Here is a 19087-nt window from a genome sequence, read left to right as displayed (position 1 = left end):
TACAGACAACAAGTAATCAATTTTAACCATGCATTGATCGAAAAACGACCAGAATGAACCAGAAGACACGGCAAAGTAATTTTATTACACGACATTGCTCCTGCACACAAAGCAAAATCGGTTCAGCGTACAATCAAAGTACTGGGCTTGGAGCTGCTACCCCACCCGCCATATTCACCAGACTTGACACCTTCCGATTGCCATTTGTCAATGGTCAATACTTTGAATAATTTTTTTTTTACTCTCCCATTCAAAATTAATATTTCATTTTCACACCGGTACACCTGGTATATCAGTCAATGTTGATGTAAGATATCTTAGCAAAATGAGTGCACGTATAATATTTGATATACTAAAGCGAAAATGTGGAAAATCAGTTCACAAATTTCCCCCGCTCACATATTTTTGTTATTCCAGCAGCCTGTGGAATCAATGTAATTGGCCTATCTCTGGTTGATGTTTTCCTCATATGCCCAATATATAAATTCTGTTCCTTGGTTTAATTTATATCACATATATCTCATATGAATGAATATGTTATCTTAAATATAAATACCACGGACACGAAACAAAAAGTAGTAATATACGTTAATAATATACCAAATATGATTATAATCCATTCACGGTTATATCGAATAGTGAATGTTTAATTTTTACACAACATTAAATAAAAAAGTTTTGCAACATCTGAAAAAATTTCCCCGCCATTGATCTTTCCAAATTGCAAGAGTATAGAATGTTCGGTTACACCCGAACTTGGCGTTTCCTTACTTGCTTTAATTGTAGTTGTTCTAAAATCATGGTCATTGTCATGAATACAGTAAGTATATCCATAAAATAATTCACAACGAGTTATCAGGCAAGTTTTCATATAACAATATTCGAATTGTTTAGCGGATAGATAAATGATTTAAACAAAATTTGTCAAAAGTTATGCCCATAGTGGCAACGTAGAAATCAGTTGTTATCTTTTGTTTCCATTTCACCAATGTTGCCATTACTCAATTTGTATATGTAGCGACTAGCATCACTCCTAATTGTAATAGATCTACATATGTAAACAACTATTTTTAATATTGTTTTTAATTTTTTCTGGTTACACCAAATGCAGCAACTAAAATAAGATCACCTATATTCCATTCTAACTTGTAAAAGTTAAAATTCTTCTTAAAAACTTAAAATTTTTTGAATGTAATTAATAATAAAATTAATTGCATTATGTTACATCTCCTTATTCCTTCTTCTCGATTGATCATCCAACGTGATAAGACGTGTTCTAGCGGAAGTTAAATTTATTTATTTAAATAAAATATAAGTAACGAGTTGAACGTGGTTTTATTATTTACCCCTCAACGCCTATATATACATAATTTTGCACACATTTAGGTTTTTAGTTATAATTTTTCAAAATGTAAATACTCAAAACTAAAATCCAAATATTTAAAATAGTTTACCTTTTGAGTAAGTTTAAGAATATTTACTCAAGTTTATTTTTTAATTACTACAAAATATTGAGACTGACTGGCAACCCTGCGTTGCAAGAGAACAATCAGCTCACTAGTTTCTACGGGAAAAATCCAATTTTCGCGGATATCCTACCGTACCAAGGATGAAATGATGCGAAACTCTTTGATTCGAGAAAGAGCTGTCAAAACCCTGTCGAAAGAAAATGGATTAGGAATTATAAAAAAAATTTTTTGGGTATTTTGCATTTCGATATTATTTTTAAGTGCTCCGTTTCCGAGTAGGCCTGTATAACGCATATATATCCCTAAATATGTGTATTCATATTATAAAATTTTTAAAACATCATATAACATAAAAAAATAGCATATAAATAAAAAAATTATAACAAAGAAACAATACAAGTCATAATAATATATCATGGTTTTATGATGAACATTTTAAATTAAATTAGCAAATAAAATTCAGTTGCACGTTATTCAAAAGTATTTGTGTCGTTCCTTGAAATTTCGTTTCGCACTGCTTTTGTTAGCTATTTTTAGCGGGTTTATTTCTGGCATCCCGCCTTTTTTGACATCAGCTGTACGAAATTCCCTGATTTTAATAATCAGGGAAAGAGAATAACAGAATAATCAGCGAAAATGAGAGAGTCTCGCATCATGTCATCTTTGACCGTACAGTCTGTAGAAGCGGACGGTAGAAGCCCCGATGAGTGTTTATTAACATTGCGCTCTCATGGTATAGGTCGTATCAGCTGTCCCCGTCTACGGGTTTGCGTCGATAATTGTTTGAAGTATAAGACTTTGAATAAAAATTAAAATTTTTTTATCGTTATTAAGCATAGCTTCGAAATTAAAACAGATGAAATAAATTATATGCACAAATGTAAGTAACATCTCTCTTTGTTTTTCAATATGTAAAACCTATATTTAATTAAGGAAATTATGCAGATAACATATTTATATTTATATATTGCTGTAAGAAAACAATGTTAATTTTTTTTCTAAACAAGTAGCAGTAGTAAAATGGTGTCAAGGCTTTTGTTCGCTCATATTTATAATATTAGCTGTCATTGATTCGCCAAGCGTTGGAGAGTAGCGAATCGAACAAACTATACCAGATGCTCAAATAAATGAGCAGCACTTGTGGCTCTAAAATGTCGTCTGACGCATGCGCCATAGTGTTATGATTCTTTCTTAGTGGTGAAATTATTTTTTTCGCGTTAAAATCGTTGTAGTAACCCGTTTTGATTTTAAGTTTTAAAAATCAAGCAAAATATAAATTTGTATATTCATTTGCTAATTGTACCATTCACAATAGTAAAACTGACCTAAAATATGCAATTTGGTTAATGCAAAACAAAACGTGGTGGCATTGAAGATAGCGGTATACCCCTTTAACACATTGGCTGCCATGTCACACTTTTTCGGACGACACACGAAACTTCATGGGGTGTCGTGTCGCAAGAAATTGTGCGGTTGTGTGGGTTTTTCGCCATTCAACGTTGTTATGGTTGTCAACGCGACATGAATTTGATAATGTTTTCTGGGTGCGCTATATATGCACAAAATTTGGAACAATTTTAAAGGCACTACGACGATTTTTACAGGTTTTACTTGTATGATAAAAACTATGAGGCCAAATGGATTTAAGAAAAAACGTACTTGGCACCTGGTGAAGGATTTCGTCAAAACCGCTTGGCAGCCCATGCGTTAATGAGGTATTCGCATACAGTTTTGCACGAATTCAACTCGAACTTTGTTGTAGCTTTTACATGTAATTTTTTAGACAAAAGAGCAGAAGCGAACAGAGAATCGGCGAATCGATGACTGCTTTAATATACTTAGTAAATAAAACTAATACTTTTAAATAAGGTTTTCCAAATTGTTGATCAATAATTCAATTGACATTTCAATTTAAAAATTTATAATTACTTTATTTCGAATAATTATAATTGCTCTCTACCTTCAGATCTCCCTCGGAACGTTCTGGAAAAGGTTGCTGTGGTCAATGGTTTCCCGGACCACCACTACGTTCATTGATTGCTGTGGTGGCACTAGGCGGAATTGCTTGCGCCTTGAGCGGAGCAGCGTTAGGAGCGACAAGTCTTGCCGGACCTCCGTCTTCGCACCTTACAGCTGCACTTCTCATGATAGGTATGTATTTACTTACATACATACATAGAAATTCAAAAGAGAGTCGTTGGTCTCTTAAATTTTAAATATGTATGAGATATATACATATACATACATATGTATGTATATAAACAAGTACGGAAGGGCTAAGAACACCTATATTATGCAAAGGAAGCAATGCTCACTTAATTTCATTAAAATATCACATACATGTATTGACCAACATAAAAGGTTTTAAGCAATTTTATGAAGACATATTCAATGCATAATGAATTCATTATATGTAATATTTGGCAGCTGGGGTAGTTGGTGAACCGATTTACCACATTTACGGCATTAAACTATAGTAAAGCCATTTTAATAAATTGGCCTAATTTCGCTTGGATGTCTACACATTGGCCAATATATGGTATACGGTATGAATGCAACCGAATGTTATGAAATCTTTACTCCATTTTACACATTTTTGACACAAAGACACATTATTATCAGCAAATCATTATCTTAAAATTTCAATGATATATACATATCTCATAAACGTTGTTCCAGTAGTTCCTAAGGTATAGGCTTTCGCCTAAAAGTGTTGCTTGTGATATATCTACTTCCAACCTATTATTTTTCACAACTTTTATACCATAGATGCTTCACCCTGCTACGATTTCCTTTCACTCGAATTAAACTCGTTTCTTCACTCTGATCATTAATATAACTTTATCAACGCTGAACAGGTACGCAATAAACAAAATTGCTATATTGGGAATGCCTACAATTTTTGGTTCTCCCGTCAATAACAATCACCAATGTAAGTACGAAATACCAAATTCAAAACTTATTCTGATTAAAACATAAAGTGATTCTTAAACCTAAACTTTGGTAACACAATCAGATCAATTGCCTACGTAGCTCATACGATTTTATTCGTTTTATTGCACAAGACGCATTCGCGATGAAACTGTTACCGAAATTGTGTTCAAACACTAAATGCTTTGCTTTCACCAAAATGAAACATCTGCATGTCTGTTTAAAATAGGCACATATACAAAATCATATTTTGAACAAGTAAGGAAGGGCTAAGTTCGGATGTAACCGAACATTTTATACTCTCGCAAAGTCAAATGGTATACTCGTTTGAGATTTATTTGTGGATTGACTGATATTTTCGGTAGAAGGTCAACTATAGGCACTGGGGTCCACATATTTAGTACTTAGGGGTTTGAACAGTTTTGGTTCGATTTAGAAAATTTTTGGTCACAAGGTGGCATACTTTAAACGTATTATTCACGCAAAGTTTTACGCCGATATAATCATTGTTGCTTGATTTGCATAGTGGAAAGTGAAAGAATCAAGTGGTATTTAAAATGGTGTCATATGGAAAATAGGCGTGGTTGTAATCCGATTTCGCCCATTTTCGCACTATGACACAGAAACATGAAAAGAACGTTACGCACCGAATTTGGTTGAAATCGGTTAAGCAGATCTCAAGATATGGGTTTTCACCTAAAAGTGGGCTGTGCCACGCCCACTGTCTAATTTTGAACGCGGTTCCTATAAAGTCATCTTATACCATCTCAGAGATAAAATTTAATGTCTCTGGCGTGTTTAGTGCTTGATTTATCGCGCTTTTAGTAGTTTTAACAGTACCGTTATATGGGGAGTGGGCGGAGTTGCCACCCGATTTCAACTATTTTCACACTGTCAATAGAAGTGCTAAAAACATTTGCTTCCAGTGAATTTTGTTATTATAGCATTAGCGGTTTAGGAGATATGCACATTAAACCTATTAGAGGCGGGACCACGCCCACTTTTTAAAAAAAAGTTTTAACTGCAGATGCCCCTCCCTAATGTGATCCTGTGTACCAAATAACAGTCTTGTATCTTATTGCGGAGCTTAGTTATGGCAAGTTATTTGTTTTTGATTAATGGCGTTTTGTGGGCGTGGCAGTGGTCCGATTACGCCCATCTGCAATACCAACCGTCTCACGGTACCAAGAAACATGTCTACCAAGTTTCATAAAGATATCTCAATTTTTACTCAAGTTAGAGCTTGCACGGACGGACGGACAGACGGACGGACGGACAGACAGTCACCCGGATTTCAACTCGTCTCTTCATCCTGATCATTTATATATATATAACCCTATATCTAACTCGATTAGTTTTAGGTGATACAAACAACCGTTAGGTGAACAAAACTATTATACTCTGTAGCAACAGGTTGCGAGAGTATAATAATCCATTTGGAAAAGCACCAAAACATACTTTAACATGTTAGTTCATTTAGGGTACACTGAATAAAGACGACTATACTGTACTACTATTTTATGTCACCATGTCAGCTTAATCCAGCGATCCACCATGTCAGCGATCCAGCAAACGTAATTCAAGGCAGTAATGTGGTAATTAGCTAAAAATGTCCGCATATTTTGCTTGAATTAGATTCATACACCCATTTGTACTTAAAGTATATTTTGATATGACAACCACAAAAGCTTTGTGCCATACTTTTTGGCGTATCTTTTATATCTTATAGCTTCGTCGTCATCTCTAAGCGGAACGATCAAGTACATCGTATAACATCTCATTTACGTTTTGTGACTTTACTATATATAGGCATCAATTACTTAAATCTTGGCAATTATACTCGTATTGACCGTGTGTAATTTTATCCGGCCAGTTTGGTCATTCGCGATAATGTGTAGAAAAGAGAAAGCTCGTTAGATGACGCAACCTCAAAACTTAATTGGTAGCGTCTGTGCTTTTATAGTTACGTGTTATAATTACTTCATTACAAGTACATAATATGTAAAAGCAAATAACCTAATGGCTTACTGTTGTGTGATTATTATATTCAATTATGAAAGAGATATTCAGTGAATACGCGGTGATAATAAGCTTTACACGAATATACCGTTTTTTAATGGTATATGTAGTATGTATTTTTTAGCCGTACAGACTATTTGGTAGAAGTGCCATACTTTTATATCACATTCAAACGCTAACCTTTTAGCCAAGCTTAGCTTTATTTGCTAAATTTAGAGAATGAAAACTTATTATTTACTCACAAGGATAAATTCGCATTGTGAAGATGATAGAAATGTTTGAGAAGTTTATGCACAACAACTAATGTAGAATTGGAATTATGAAGTGGGGTACGCTTTTTATAAAACTTTTAGAATGGAAACGGGATCTAATTAAAAGTGAATGTTCATTACGTCCATATATATATGTGAGAAATGATGTTAATCGATCTGTCTTACTTGTTTATATCTCTTAATCTGTACTGCTTTACCAGCTTTGTAGTACTTATACATATATAATGCAATATTTAAATTTTTTAACTTTTAGGTGTAGGGGTTGTCCTAGTGACTGTGAGCGGTGTAGCATGGCGAATGACGGCACCGGGTGGACCACCATGTCTGGGTTTGGGTTCAGCAGTTGACTTTGTCCGTTGTGGCAGACGACCATGCGGTCGTGGAGGAGGTACTGCGCATGGTTTACTTTATCCAGAGTTTCAGCATCGCCCACCACCACCTTCCTATCAGGCCAGTATGCAAGAATATAGACTGAGGTAAGACTAATTTATGTTCAAGCATTTGAAGTTTTGGTGAATACGTGTAAATTTTCCCGCATAATTGGTTATAAATATGTGTTATTGAAAAAATATACCATTAATTTCCCCCGGTTAATTGCACAAAGTACTTTTTAAAAAAATAATATCTGGCATTAGCAATTGAAAACATATGTTTTTCACGTAAATTAAACAATATACAAAAAACAAAAGACTTCTTCAATTGATATTTTAAAAATATATATATATACATACCTAAATACGTAAATGCAAGTGCTGCATACTTGTATATAATAAAACAATAATGTGAATTGTTTTGTTTTTGTTCCTTAAGTTTATTTTTTTTATAACAAGGATCTCTAATTGCCTTGCCTTGTTTTTGTTTCTTCTTATATTTTTTCCGTTTAAAGTTAAAATAATGATTTCAATATTATTACTAAGAGCTAAATAAACACTTAAAGTCCACATATGACTTTTTAAAGGATTATTTTGTCCAATTAAGTGGCAGCAATCCCGCTGAACGAATTGTTCAATTAAACGAGTATCAGTTAATTGTTTCCCCGGTTAATTGATCCAATAAATTGACAATTTCTGAAGTGCAATTATCCGGGGGATACTGTATCTTAAGTATTTACTGATTTAGATAGATTTAATTTTGATCACCTAACGGTTGTATATTTTGATAAAATTTGTACTTTTGTAGACTAAAATATATAATGCAATGATCCCAGTCACCACTTTAACTGATTGCGATTAAATGTATACTTGAAAATATTTAACATAGTTTCCAAATATAGCTAATGTTTAGTATTATTATTATACACATGATTATTTTAGTTAAACAAATATTGCCTTTCTGAACATTGAATCATATTAATCGATGCTGTCATCGATACTGGCATATTGACGGACCCCTCAAAAAACACATTAGTTTTTATATAACAACTTTTCTGAATCCATTGTTAGCACTAAAGACACACTGTTCATACAGGACAACGGCTTTCAAGACTGCAATTTAGTATGATTTCTTCCGTAAAGTAAAATAAGAGAAGATATAATTTTGTTCGAGAGTCTCCAATATTGCGCAATGCAATGGGCGACACCAAAAGAGAAATTCCTGATAACGAGCAACGAAACTTTCCGCAAATAAACCCATGCTTATGGATCGAATAGAGATACCATATAAGAATAAATAGTTTTATTTGCAATATAAGCATATTTTATATATCCTTTCAGACTCTTACTGTTGGATCGTGACAGGCAAAGTGATATTCGAGGCACTTCCCCGCCACCAACATATCGCTCATATACCGGCAGCTTAATAAGGTAATATTGAAACGACTGTTATCAAATATCTAAAATAAATGAATAATTTCGGCAACAATCTTTGTACGTATTTATAAATATGTGAGAGTTTTTAATGACATAAATATATGTATATACTTGGTTAATAGCCAAAGTTCCCTTCAGAGATATTTAAGCCTAAATTAAAATTATACCAGACTACCAATGAGATGGTGAAAACCCAACATGTCAATATAAAGTTGTCTATATAATGTTAATTAACACTTTGACTAAAATAGCACCTACAATCGTTAGATTTAGCAATGGAGAGACTTTACTGTAGAGGTGCAGACAGAAGACTGTATACTTCTGATTGCATATTTTTGATATACATTGTGACCAGAAAGTTTCCTGAAGTTGTCATTTAAACTGCCCTCGCTGAAAATTTTTCAGCACTTTTCTTTTGTTAAGTTAATAGCACTGTCCTTAATTACTATGCCAAAAATGAGCGCGATCTGTCAACCAGTTTGATTGCAGCAACTGTTGAAATCAGTCGACCACAGTAGTGTTTCTCGTTTAATTTTGACCGATAATTTGGACATGAGACGCGTCAATGCCCCTCTTGTTCCAAAAGAGCTGAATTTTTTGCAAAAAGACCGTACCGAGCTGTAGTTGTGACCGATTTTAAGACCAAAAACTCGTTCATTACCATCGATCAAGCTCAAGTTACCACCCCGTGGAACCCGTTTCGACTCGATTGAGACCGAAAAAGAAAATTCGCGGAACTGAAGGCGATCCCGGACAGCGCCTACAAGGCATGTTTCGATGATTGGAAAAGAGGTAGCATATGTGTATAGCTTCAGAAGCAACATATTTTGAAGGCGATAAAATAAATACTGACGAAGATTAAAACTTTTCGTTTTATTTACAATTTTTCTTTCTGGTCACAATATATGTACATATATAGGTACTTTTGATTTTCCTGTATTCGCACATTCTGTAGTGGCTCTCACACAGAGTGCTATAAAAATATGATGGTTTAGAAATATATCCAGCAAAATAACAATAACTAGCCTGTTTTTTTTTTAAATTCACTTTTTCTTGAGATGGACCTCCAGAAAAGCAGCATAATTTGAACTGAAATCCTCCCGTGAGTACTATTTTGGTCTCAATTTTAATTACACATACGCATTGAGTTCATATTAAATTATAATTATCAATACATTTCCCTTTTTTCTTTATTAATTTTTATACAATATATTAAATTAGTTTTTAGGGTTATTTGCTAATTTTGTTTAAAAATCTACACAAGCAGCAGCCAATATGTGCGCAGCAGTGAAGCACTACCACACTACCTTACATGAAATCGGGAGCCACTGGGCCCAGCGAAGGTAGCTATGACGTCACTAAAGTGATACTGGTATGAAAATTATGAGTATAAGTATGGCAGATCGTTTTGTTAGTTATTACCTCGTGGCAGACGTTTTGAAAATTAAACAAAATTGTAAATGTATTTTAACAAATCTTATTTTTAGATATATTATTTTCAATACTTTTATTATCTTATTTTTTAAACGGTAGACGTTTTCTCCGGTTGCAACAGTCCGGCAGACCACAATATATGACTTACGGTGTAAGTATGGTATATGTTACAACTACAATTAATAGGTTTAATGTGTCATAACTCAATAAATGAAAGTGTCAGACACACTTAATTATGAACTCAAGATGATATAAAAAAGCTTTATAGAAGCCGGTATCAATATTGGAAAACGGGCGTGGCACTCCCCATATTTAGGTGAAAACCCATATCTCGGAACCTGCTCCACCAAAACCAACCAAATACGGTGCATAATATTATCTTGTCATTCCTATGTTACAGTGTGAAAATCGGACTACTAATGAAATTTATAGAGTGTGTTTCTCTTTGTGAATATCTCAAGAAACTTTCGACCGATAGTTGCGATTGTTTTCTTGCAAAAAGTCTTGCATTCGCATAGAAAATGTTTTACCGTCTCCTCCTTTTCTACCTCCTGACAGCTTCTACAATAGTCATTGTATGGTGCACCTAGTCTGTTTTCATGTCTGCCAATTAGACAAGTACCTGTTAGCACCCCTATTAGAGTTCTTATGTCATTCCTTTTGAAATATAATTGTCGGCATCTGCGGCCCATGTCCCTCGCACTCCTTGTCAAAACAACAAGACTTTTTTTGATTGCTGTGACCTCCGCTTTGAAGACACTGCAGCAGTCTGGTAAATGGAAGGCGATTTTGGTATCTAATTTGGCTGAAAAGACACCATCTCCCACTCGATTATCTAGTTTGGACCCATCTGTACAGTTGCTTATCCCTGTAATCCTGACCACTTCATCCTTTTCCCACTCCTCTCTGGAAGGGTACCCGTAGTAATAAGTAGAAATAGAAACTTACTTCGCAGCTAGTTTCTTACAGAACGAGTCTGTTGGCAGTAAATGTAAAATGGCGTTTAGTCCTGACTTGGCGTTGTTCTAAGAGCTCCACTGATGCAAATACTAGCTGCTCTTTTTATGCTTTCAATATGCCTTACAGCGTATTTCTTTTCCATTATTGGCCACCAATATACCAAAAAACTTTAGTTGACTTTACTCCATATATATTGGTGATGGTATGTGAGGTACCTTAATGAAACTCAGATAGCATCTCTTTCTGTTAATATGTAGTAATCCCAAAAACAGATAAAATCGGTCCAATTCTACCTCTATCTCCCATATACCTAATATAAGATTTTCAAAGTTCCGGTTGGCGGTATATACATATAAGCCAATAGCATAATTAACTGAGCGAATTGGATGTACTATAATTTAAGGGTGTTTCTATTGTGAAATAATAAACCGCTTTTTATTATTCAGCAAAATTTCGACTTGAAATCTGTTAAATTACGAAAGTTATTATTAAGTGAAGCGGTGTCAAGCGCGTTGGTCCGTCGCGGTCTAGCGTAAACCCGTTTTTCTCAAAACCTCCTTATTAGAGTTGGTGAAAGTCTTACAGGGCGCAAAAATTGAGCAATTAACATGAAATTTTAGACATGTTCATCAGAAGTTTGTACAAAAATATTGAAAATAGTTCATTTAAAAAAGTAATTAGCAACAAAAAAGAGCCAAAAATCTAATTTCTTTCGAAAGCTTGCATTGTTGCATTTTCTACTTCGTTATAGTACCATGGATACGAAAAAGTGTACAGATTAAGAAAGCATTTCACATTATATTTACTGATCCTAGAAGTTCCACTATGATTATGAGTTGTTTGATACCTCCCTTCACTGATTTCACTTAGATCACCAAAAAAAAAAAAAAAATTTTGTAAAGCTTCAGTAAAGTTTTTCCGACAAGTGTTAGAAAATGTCATAATTTTACCTATTATGCTACATTATGCTTTTTCACTTAAAAAATGGGTTGTCCCATATTTGGATGCTTAGTGGAACCGGCGAATCATTCACAAAAAGCTTAATTATATTAATAAGAATGTCAAGATAATGCTATGCACCGAATTTGGTTCTATTTAGTGGAGCAGGTCCCGAGATATGGGTTTTCACCTAAATATGGACAGTGCCACACCCATTTTCCAGTATTGATACCGGCTCCTATAAAGCGTTTTTTATAACATCTTGAGTTTAAAGTTGAGTGTGTCGCTTTCATTTATTGAATTCTGATCAAGTTTGGTTGTTTAGCTTAAGTGGTTTAGAAGCTATCTGCATTAAACCTATTAATTGTAGTTGTAACATATACCATGCTTATGTAAGTAATATATTGTCGTCTGCCGGACTGTTACAGCCGGAGAAAACGTCTGCCATTTCAAGAATAAGCTAATAAAGTATAAGTAATAAATAATATATCTAAAAATCAGATTTGTTAAAATACGCTTGAAATTTTGTTTTTATGTTCATAACGAGGTAATAACCAATAAAATGGTCTGCCATTAATTTTGCACGATGCATTCATTGTACTCTTCAATATGACCAAACGGCAGCATTGTTAAAATACTTTCGAAACTCTCACAATTTTCGTACCTGTATCACCTTAGTGACGTCATAGCTACCTTCGCTGGGCTCAGTGGCTCCCGATTTCATGTAAGGTTGGAATAGGAGAATCTTTAAGAAAAATATCATCTTTGGTAAAATACATACTGTCTGCTATTAAGTGGCTATTAGACTAATACACTTCATCATCAAAGACCAGTGTTTATCGATGGTTAGATGAAATCAATCGGGGTCGTAGATCACTCTAAGACAAATTTCGTGAAGGTCGTCCAAAATCAATTGTTGTTCCGGAAAATATTGATGCTATGCGCAAACTAATATTGCAAGATCGTCATGTGACTTATAGTGAGATAGAGACAACTGCCATACATGTATTAGTGGGACCAGCATACATTCAATATTGCATGAACGTTTGACCTTAAAAAAAGACTGTTGGATCCCACACACTTTGTCAATAGCTCAAAAAATGATCGTGTCGATTGGAAATGTTCAAAAAATACGATAGTGGTGCTTCAAAACACGTCTATGAAATCATGACAATTGATGAATCATCGATCTTCTATGGGTATGAGCCCGAAAGTAAACAGCAGTCGACTGTATGGATAGCTCAAGATGAGCCGAATCCAACAAAAGTTGTTCGCGCACGAAGCAATTCCAAACAAATAGTTCCCTGTCTTTTTTAGAACAACTGGATTTGTCGCAACCATACCACTAGAACAACGCAGAACAGTAAATTCTGAGCGGTACACAATTTGTCTTTCCAGAAATCAGAAAAACCTACGGCCGAAGACGGATCACTCTTCACCACGACAATGCAAGCTTTCACACAGCGACTATAACAACTGCATTTTTGAGCACTCATAACATTGATTTGATGAGTTATCCACCATATAGTCCTGATTTGGCACCGAACGGCTTCTTCTTATTCCCGTACGTAAAAGATAAACTAAAAGGTTAACGTTTTTTGACACGTGGAGGTGGTTGAAGCGTTCAGAACGCCTCAATCAGAGTGGCAAAAGTGCTTCGACAATTGGTTCAAACGCATTCAAAAGTGTATAGATGTTAAAAAAAAAATTTTCAATTTCAAGAATGTTTGCGTGGTTCGAAAAACAGAAAATTATGTCATGAAAAATAGATATATCGATCAAATCAATGTCAAGACTTGTTGGAGAGGTAAACTGCCATGAAAGTATTATTTTTACAGTTGAAGTAATTTTAACTGTTGAAGAAGTTTTTAATAAGCAAAACGACAAAGTCCACGTAAAAACTTCCAAAACTGCTGTAATGGTTTGGTGGGGATTCACCTGTCAATGGGTTGAAGAGCAAGGTAAAAACTATCAAGCAATGGCTTAAAAGTAACATTATGAAATCAGGATGCGGATGTTTGGCCGCTTGGAAGTCTAGATTAGAATCCATTGAACTACAGTTTGTGATCAGAATTGGAAATTATAGCCTGTCGAAAAATATTTTTACTTGTGAATAGTTGTGAAATTAATTTTCATTATCAAACCAGAACCAAGATACTTTATGAATGATAATTACCACTTTGATCGCATAATGACTTCTAATTAGAAAAGTTTGTTTATCCATGTAAATCCTTTCTCTTATCTATAATTATATACTTGCCTGCTCATAAGCGAGAACAATGCATTACTGGCCACAGAGAAGAAGGAAACATATGATCGAATTATTACCGAGAATACGATAAATATTTAAGCACGTTATTCGACTGACTGAATTTTAATTGCACATACAGATACATTTATTTACAACCTATAACAGAATATCTTTTTGGATTTATTATATTTATATATTGTATATAATATTTTGGAAGATTTTCTGTAAGGAAGTATTGGAATAAAGTGGAATTTAAAAACTAAAACTCACTTTAAATAATCTTTTATAATAAAATAAACTTATTTATCTTTCGCTTGTTGTTCTTGGCACATAGTGGCAGTGCTGGGGAGCACAAACTTTCTGATCTGAACTATTCGTTAGATAGGACAGTTCAAGGGTCTAGAACGTGCTTTTTTAAATGTCGAAAAATTATGTCGATTGACCACTTGAGCTACAATAATTACGGCAAACTTGTATTTAGATACCTTCTATAGGCGATAACTACATACATACGACAAGTTAACAACAGAGAAGTTAAATTTAACCGCAAGACTGACACAGCAGGCCTTTCGTAGACTTTTTCACAAACTTATCAGTGGGCATGGCGCACACCATTTTTAAATGAGATTTCATATTTCAGCATACATACTTTTTTTATTTGAACCAAATTTTGGCACAATTCTTAGTTCAAGTTGTCAGTTTGAAATAATCCAATTTGACTTTCTAATATATTATATATCTAATACATTCAAAAAATTTTAAGCACAAATAAAAATTCGCATGGAAATAAATATGGTTAAGATCGGGAAAACGACTTAGAACTTTCCTCCCCTCGTATACCCAACATAATGATTTTGTCAAAACTAGATGAAATCTTTTCATTGGTTCCCTGATTCGTCATAAACCCAATGTAATAAATTTAGTCTTTGGAGTGCAAAACCAGTCAATATCAACACAAGCGAAAATATTTCGGACATTAAGCAAAATATAGAACTGAATCTTAGTGAGGACATGAACAATTTGTTATCTAATAATTATTAATAATACTGTAATTACAATGTTGCTATTTTTATATTCTCGCAACATGTTGCTACGGAGTATAATAGTTTTGCTTTTTGATTAGTTTAACTGAATGCATACACTTCATTTCTTCTGTCTAAAAACCTCAAATATTTCTTCCAGAGCACCACTGACAACAACAATTAGAAGTGCCGGCCCGACCAGCAGCATTGCTGGTACTTCCGAATTTAGTTTCCCGTCAAGCTATAGATCACGGAACGCTACTCCAGCTACGATATGCAGTGAACGCAGCATTGACACTTCCACATCGGACCGTTCGCTGTCCAGCGTAGACATTCCAGAACCGACTACTACGCAACAATTGGACAGCAACAGATGCAACTCAACACATTTAACCTTATCAGAACCCAGCAGGAGTGCATGTGGGGTATCCCAAAACACTGAACAGCCTACTCATTCACAAACTCGTCAGTTGTGGACCTCAGCGATTGTGGAAATAGAGACCTCGAATAGCCATGACGGCCAAAACTATAACAAACATTTTCAAGAAGCAAATAAAGTGGAAAATGCAAAGGCTGCAAGCTCAAAGGCACAGAAAGAGCAGATTACAATTATCACGATATCTAAAAGTGATGGTTGCTCACAAAGTGACTCATATAGTAGAGACCATATCGAAATATTGGCGCATTTGTAAAAAACTAATTAGCATGTTGAGTAACATACTTTCTTGGTTAAGGATATAGTTATAAATATAGAGGTTGTTTTGTATTTGCAGCATCTGGTTACAATTTAAGAAATTTGTAAAACATGTTTTGCATTTTTGAAATTATTTCACAAAAATGATACCTGTAATTTACATTTTTCCATATATGTAAATATAATATGTTATTTCGTAGTACTACTTGACTACGAAAGATTTACTTTCCATTTCCTTATGAAATGGGTTGTTCAAGTATTTTTATTTATACAATACATAGTATATTATATTATATTATATTATATTATATTACTAAATCTAAATTTTGTGTAATTATAAATGTTGATACTTCAATTAAATCGAAAAGTGCTACTGTTTAAGGTTTGTTCTGAAACATATATTTGTTTTTTTTTCATCTGTATGAAGTCTGTATTTATGACACATATCCTAGGATCAAATTTGACCATACTGACTGGTCCTTACAAAATGCGCGCGCAAACCGAATCAATAAAAAAATTTTTCCTAGATTGGTATAACCTTATTTATGTTCATGTCAAATTTGATCTCCATTTGTCAATTTGTATGTGTTTGGCAGCTGTTTGTTTACGAGGAAAAAGTCAAGGGCGAATGCGGTAACTATGCAATGACTCTCGTTTAGTGTTTGGTCAGTCACAATCAGGGTTGCAAATACTACTTATATATGTGATATAAGTTTAACCTAAGAGGCAAAATTTAATATATTTAGATAATGTGGAAAAAGTCAACTAGAGGATAGGAATTCATAATATTAGGGATATGATGTTTATACCAAAGTTTACACCAAATCCTTACATATTTAGCGCTAAAACAGAAACATAATTTTATAATTTTTAAGAAAAATAGTCCACTTAATTTCATCAAAGTATCACACATTTGGACCACCTAAACGGCTTATAGTCAGCTGGAAAGTTTAAAATCACTATACAGGGTATATTGGGGGCAGAGAAAGGCTAAGCTTGTTGCATTAAAATTTGAAATTGTTAAGGTATATTCTAGAACATATTTTTAAGCATATATATAAATAAATAACTCACACACTGACCGACGTATTCGGCATACGGTTTGTAAAAATAACAGAAATCATTTTATGTAGTTATGTTGTATATGGAAATTGGATATTTCGTATACTAAATTCACATTTTTCGGCGTATATATATGTATATCCAATATTATACGTTCAGTTAAATTTTCTAACGATATCGTACACATTGTACAAAACCAAGCGGAAGCTTGAAAAACTTATATTAGGTATTTTGGAGATAGGGGTAGTAATTACCCAATTTTATCTATTTTTGGCATTACTGCTAACGAAAAAAATGTTCTGTAAGTTTCGTTCAGATACCTTACATACCATCAACAATATATAAGGAGTAAATTCAACCAGATATTTAAAAATCCTGATATTAGTTATATGGGGGCTAAGGCAAGTTTTCATCCGCTTTTATCCATTTTAGGCACACAGATGCACCGTTATTTAAAAAACACGCCCAATCCATTTTATTAAGACAATTTACATATTGCCTATTAGGTATATGGGGTATAATATTATCAGGAACGGATTCTCTCCGAATTCCAATTATATATCTCATATATTGAACGGATAGTTTCGGTAAAAGGTCAACCATCGACTCTGGGGTCCACCTCTTCGGTATATGGGGGGTTGACGTGTTATGATCCGATTTTTACAATTTTTAAACTTATATAGCATATCTTGAAGGCAATATTTTTGCAAAGTTTTATTCCGATATATTCCTTAGTGCTTGATTTGTATACTGGAAAGTAAAAAAATCAGATGGAATTTAAGTTTGTGTTATATGGGAAGTAGGCATGATCGTAATCCGATTTCGCCGAATTTTACACTGTAACACAGACATGTCAGAATAATATTACATACCAAATAAAATCGGTTAAGTAGATTCCGAGATATGGGTTTTCACCCAAAGCTGAGTGGGTGCCACCCACATTGTCCAATTTTTGTATTGGCTGCAATAAAGCTTCATTGTACTATACTATGTGTAAAAATTTAAAGTCTCTGACTTGTTTATTCATTCAGTTATCGCCCTTTTACGAGCTTTAATCAAAACCGTTATATAGGGAGTGGGCGGGGTTATCACACGATGTCACTCATTGCACACTGTCGGTAGCGGCGCTAAAAAGATTTGTCCTAAGTGAATTTAGATATTATAGATTTAATGGTTTAGGTGGTTTGGCGTTTTATGGGCGTGGCAGTGATCCGATTACGCCTATCGACAAACTTCTTATGGTGCCAAGGAACATGTGTACTAATTTTCATTAAGATATTTTGATTTTTACTCAAGTTATCGCCTCGTCATCCTGATCATTTATATATACACTTATAACCCTATATATATCTCGATAAGTTTTAGGTGAAACAACCAACCGTTAGGTGAACAAAACTATGATACTCGGTAGCAACATGTTACAAGAGTATGCAAGTTTAATCCCAAATACCGGATCCCACAAACCGGATTAACATTTATTTTTAATTTTTAATCTCAAATACTGGACTCTTTTAATGTTTTGAAATTCGGTATTATCGATATCAACTCAATCCGTCAAAAATGTCAGTTGAATAGTTGTCAAACTTTTTTGTGGTATTGCGGTAAGTATATGAAGAACTACAATACAATGCTTCGTATCAGTTGTGTCCATAGTCGTGCAGTTTATTTTGGAAAAATATTAATGTAATATGGACCGCAAAAAAATAAACTAGTCTAAATAATATTGAACTATATTTAATCAGTTATTTTGTACAAATAAATATAAAACAACAAGAAAAAAAATTGAAATTTCTTGAGTTCGTGAATAAAAATCCGAAAACTGGACGAGGCAAGCCGCAGCTTGGAAGCAATAGAAATATATTAAGGGACTATGAGAAGTGTTGCGAGGAGTTTAAGTCCACTGTGCACAAAAATGGTGTTGATTAACATTTAAAAGTTTTTAGTAGGGTCCTCAATTTGTTTGCGTTTCCCTCAAAACTCACGCTTCCAAACTATTTCTATACATAATTTAAGAGGAAACGCTGAAGAATATTAAACATTTTTTTAATATTTTTCATTTTAAAATAGCAAATTAATCGAATATCAGATTTTAAAATTTTAAAGCGTATTCCACACAACACACGTTTTAAAAGTCTACTGAACCGATCGTTTTGAAATTTTTAATATATATATATATATATTTCTATACATAATTTACAAGGTAACGCTGGATAGTTTTTTCGAATT

The 19087-nt window shown here is 33.8% G+C and overlaps 1 protein-coding gene across 3 annotated transcripts in view; it reads left to right on the top strand.

Moving 5' to 3' along the window:
• LOC106624217 (uncharacterized) overlaps nucleotides 1-16194 on the top strand; it is a 64910-nt gene extending 48716 nt beyond the window's left edge. For 2 of the 3 annotated variants that reach the window (XM_070107850.1, XM_070107849.1), the window contains exons 4-7: nucleotides 3436-3620; nucleotides 6945-7167; nucleotides 8404-8493; nucleotides 15266-16194. In XM_070107850.1, coding sequence (XP_069963951.1) covers nucleotides 3436-3620; nucleotides 6945-7167; nucleotides 8404-8493; nucleotides 15266-15797 — 1030 coding nt within the window. In that variant the 3' untranslated portion in view covers nucleotides 15798-16194. The remainder of the gene's footprint in view (nucleotides 1-3435; nucleotides 3621-6944; nucleotides 7168-8403; nucleotides 8494-15265) is intronic. The other variant, XM_070107851.1, reaches the window with a different exon arrangement.
• Nucleotides 16195-19087: the final 2893 nt, after the last annotated feature.

Source organism: Bactrocera oleae, chromosome 4, assembly GCF_042242935.1.
Source record: "Bactrocera oleae isolate idBacOlea1 chromosome 4, idBacOlea1, whole genome shotgun sequence".
Taxonomy (NCBI): domain Eukaryota; kingdom Metazoa; phylum Arthropoda; class Insecta; order Diptera; family Tephritidae; genus Bactrocera; species Bactrocera oleae.
Note: the sequence above shows the minus strand (reverse complement) of the source record. Positions and strands in the feature narration are given on the sequence as shown.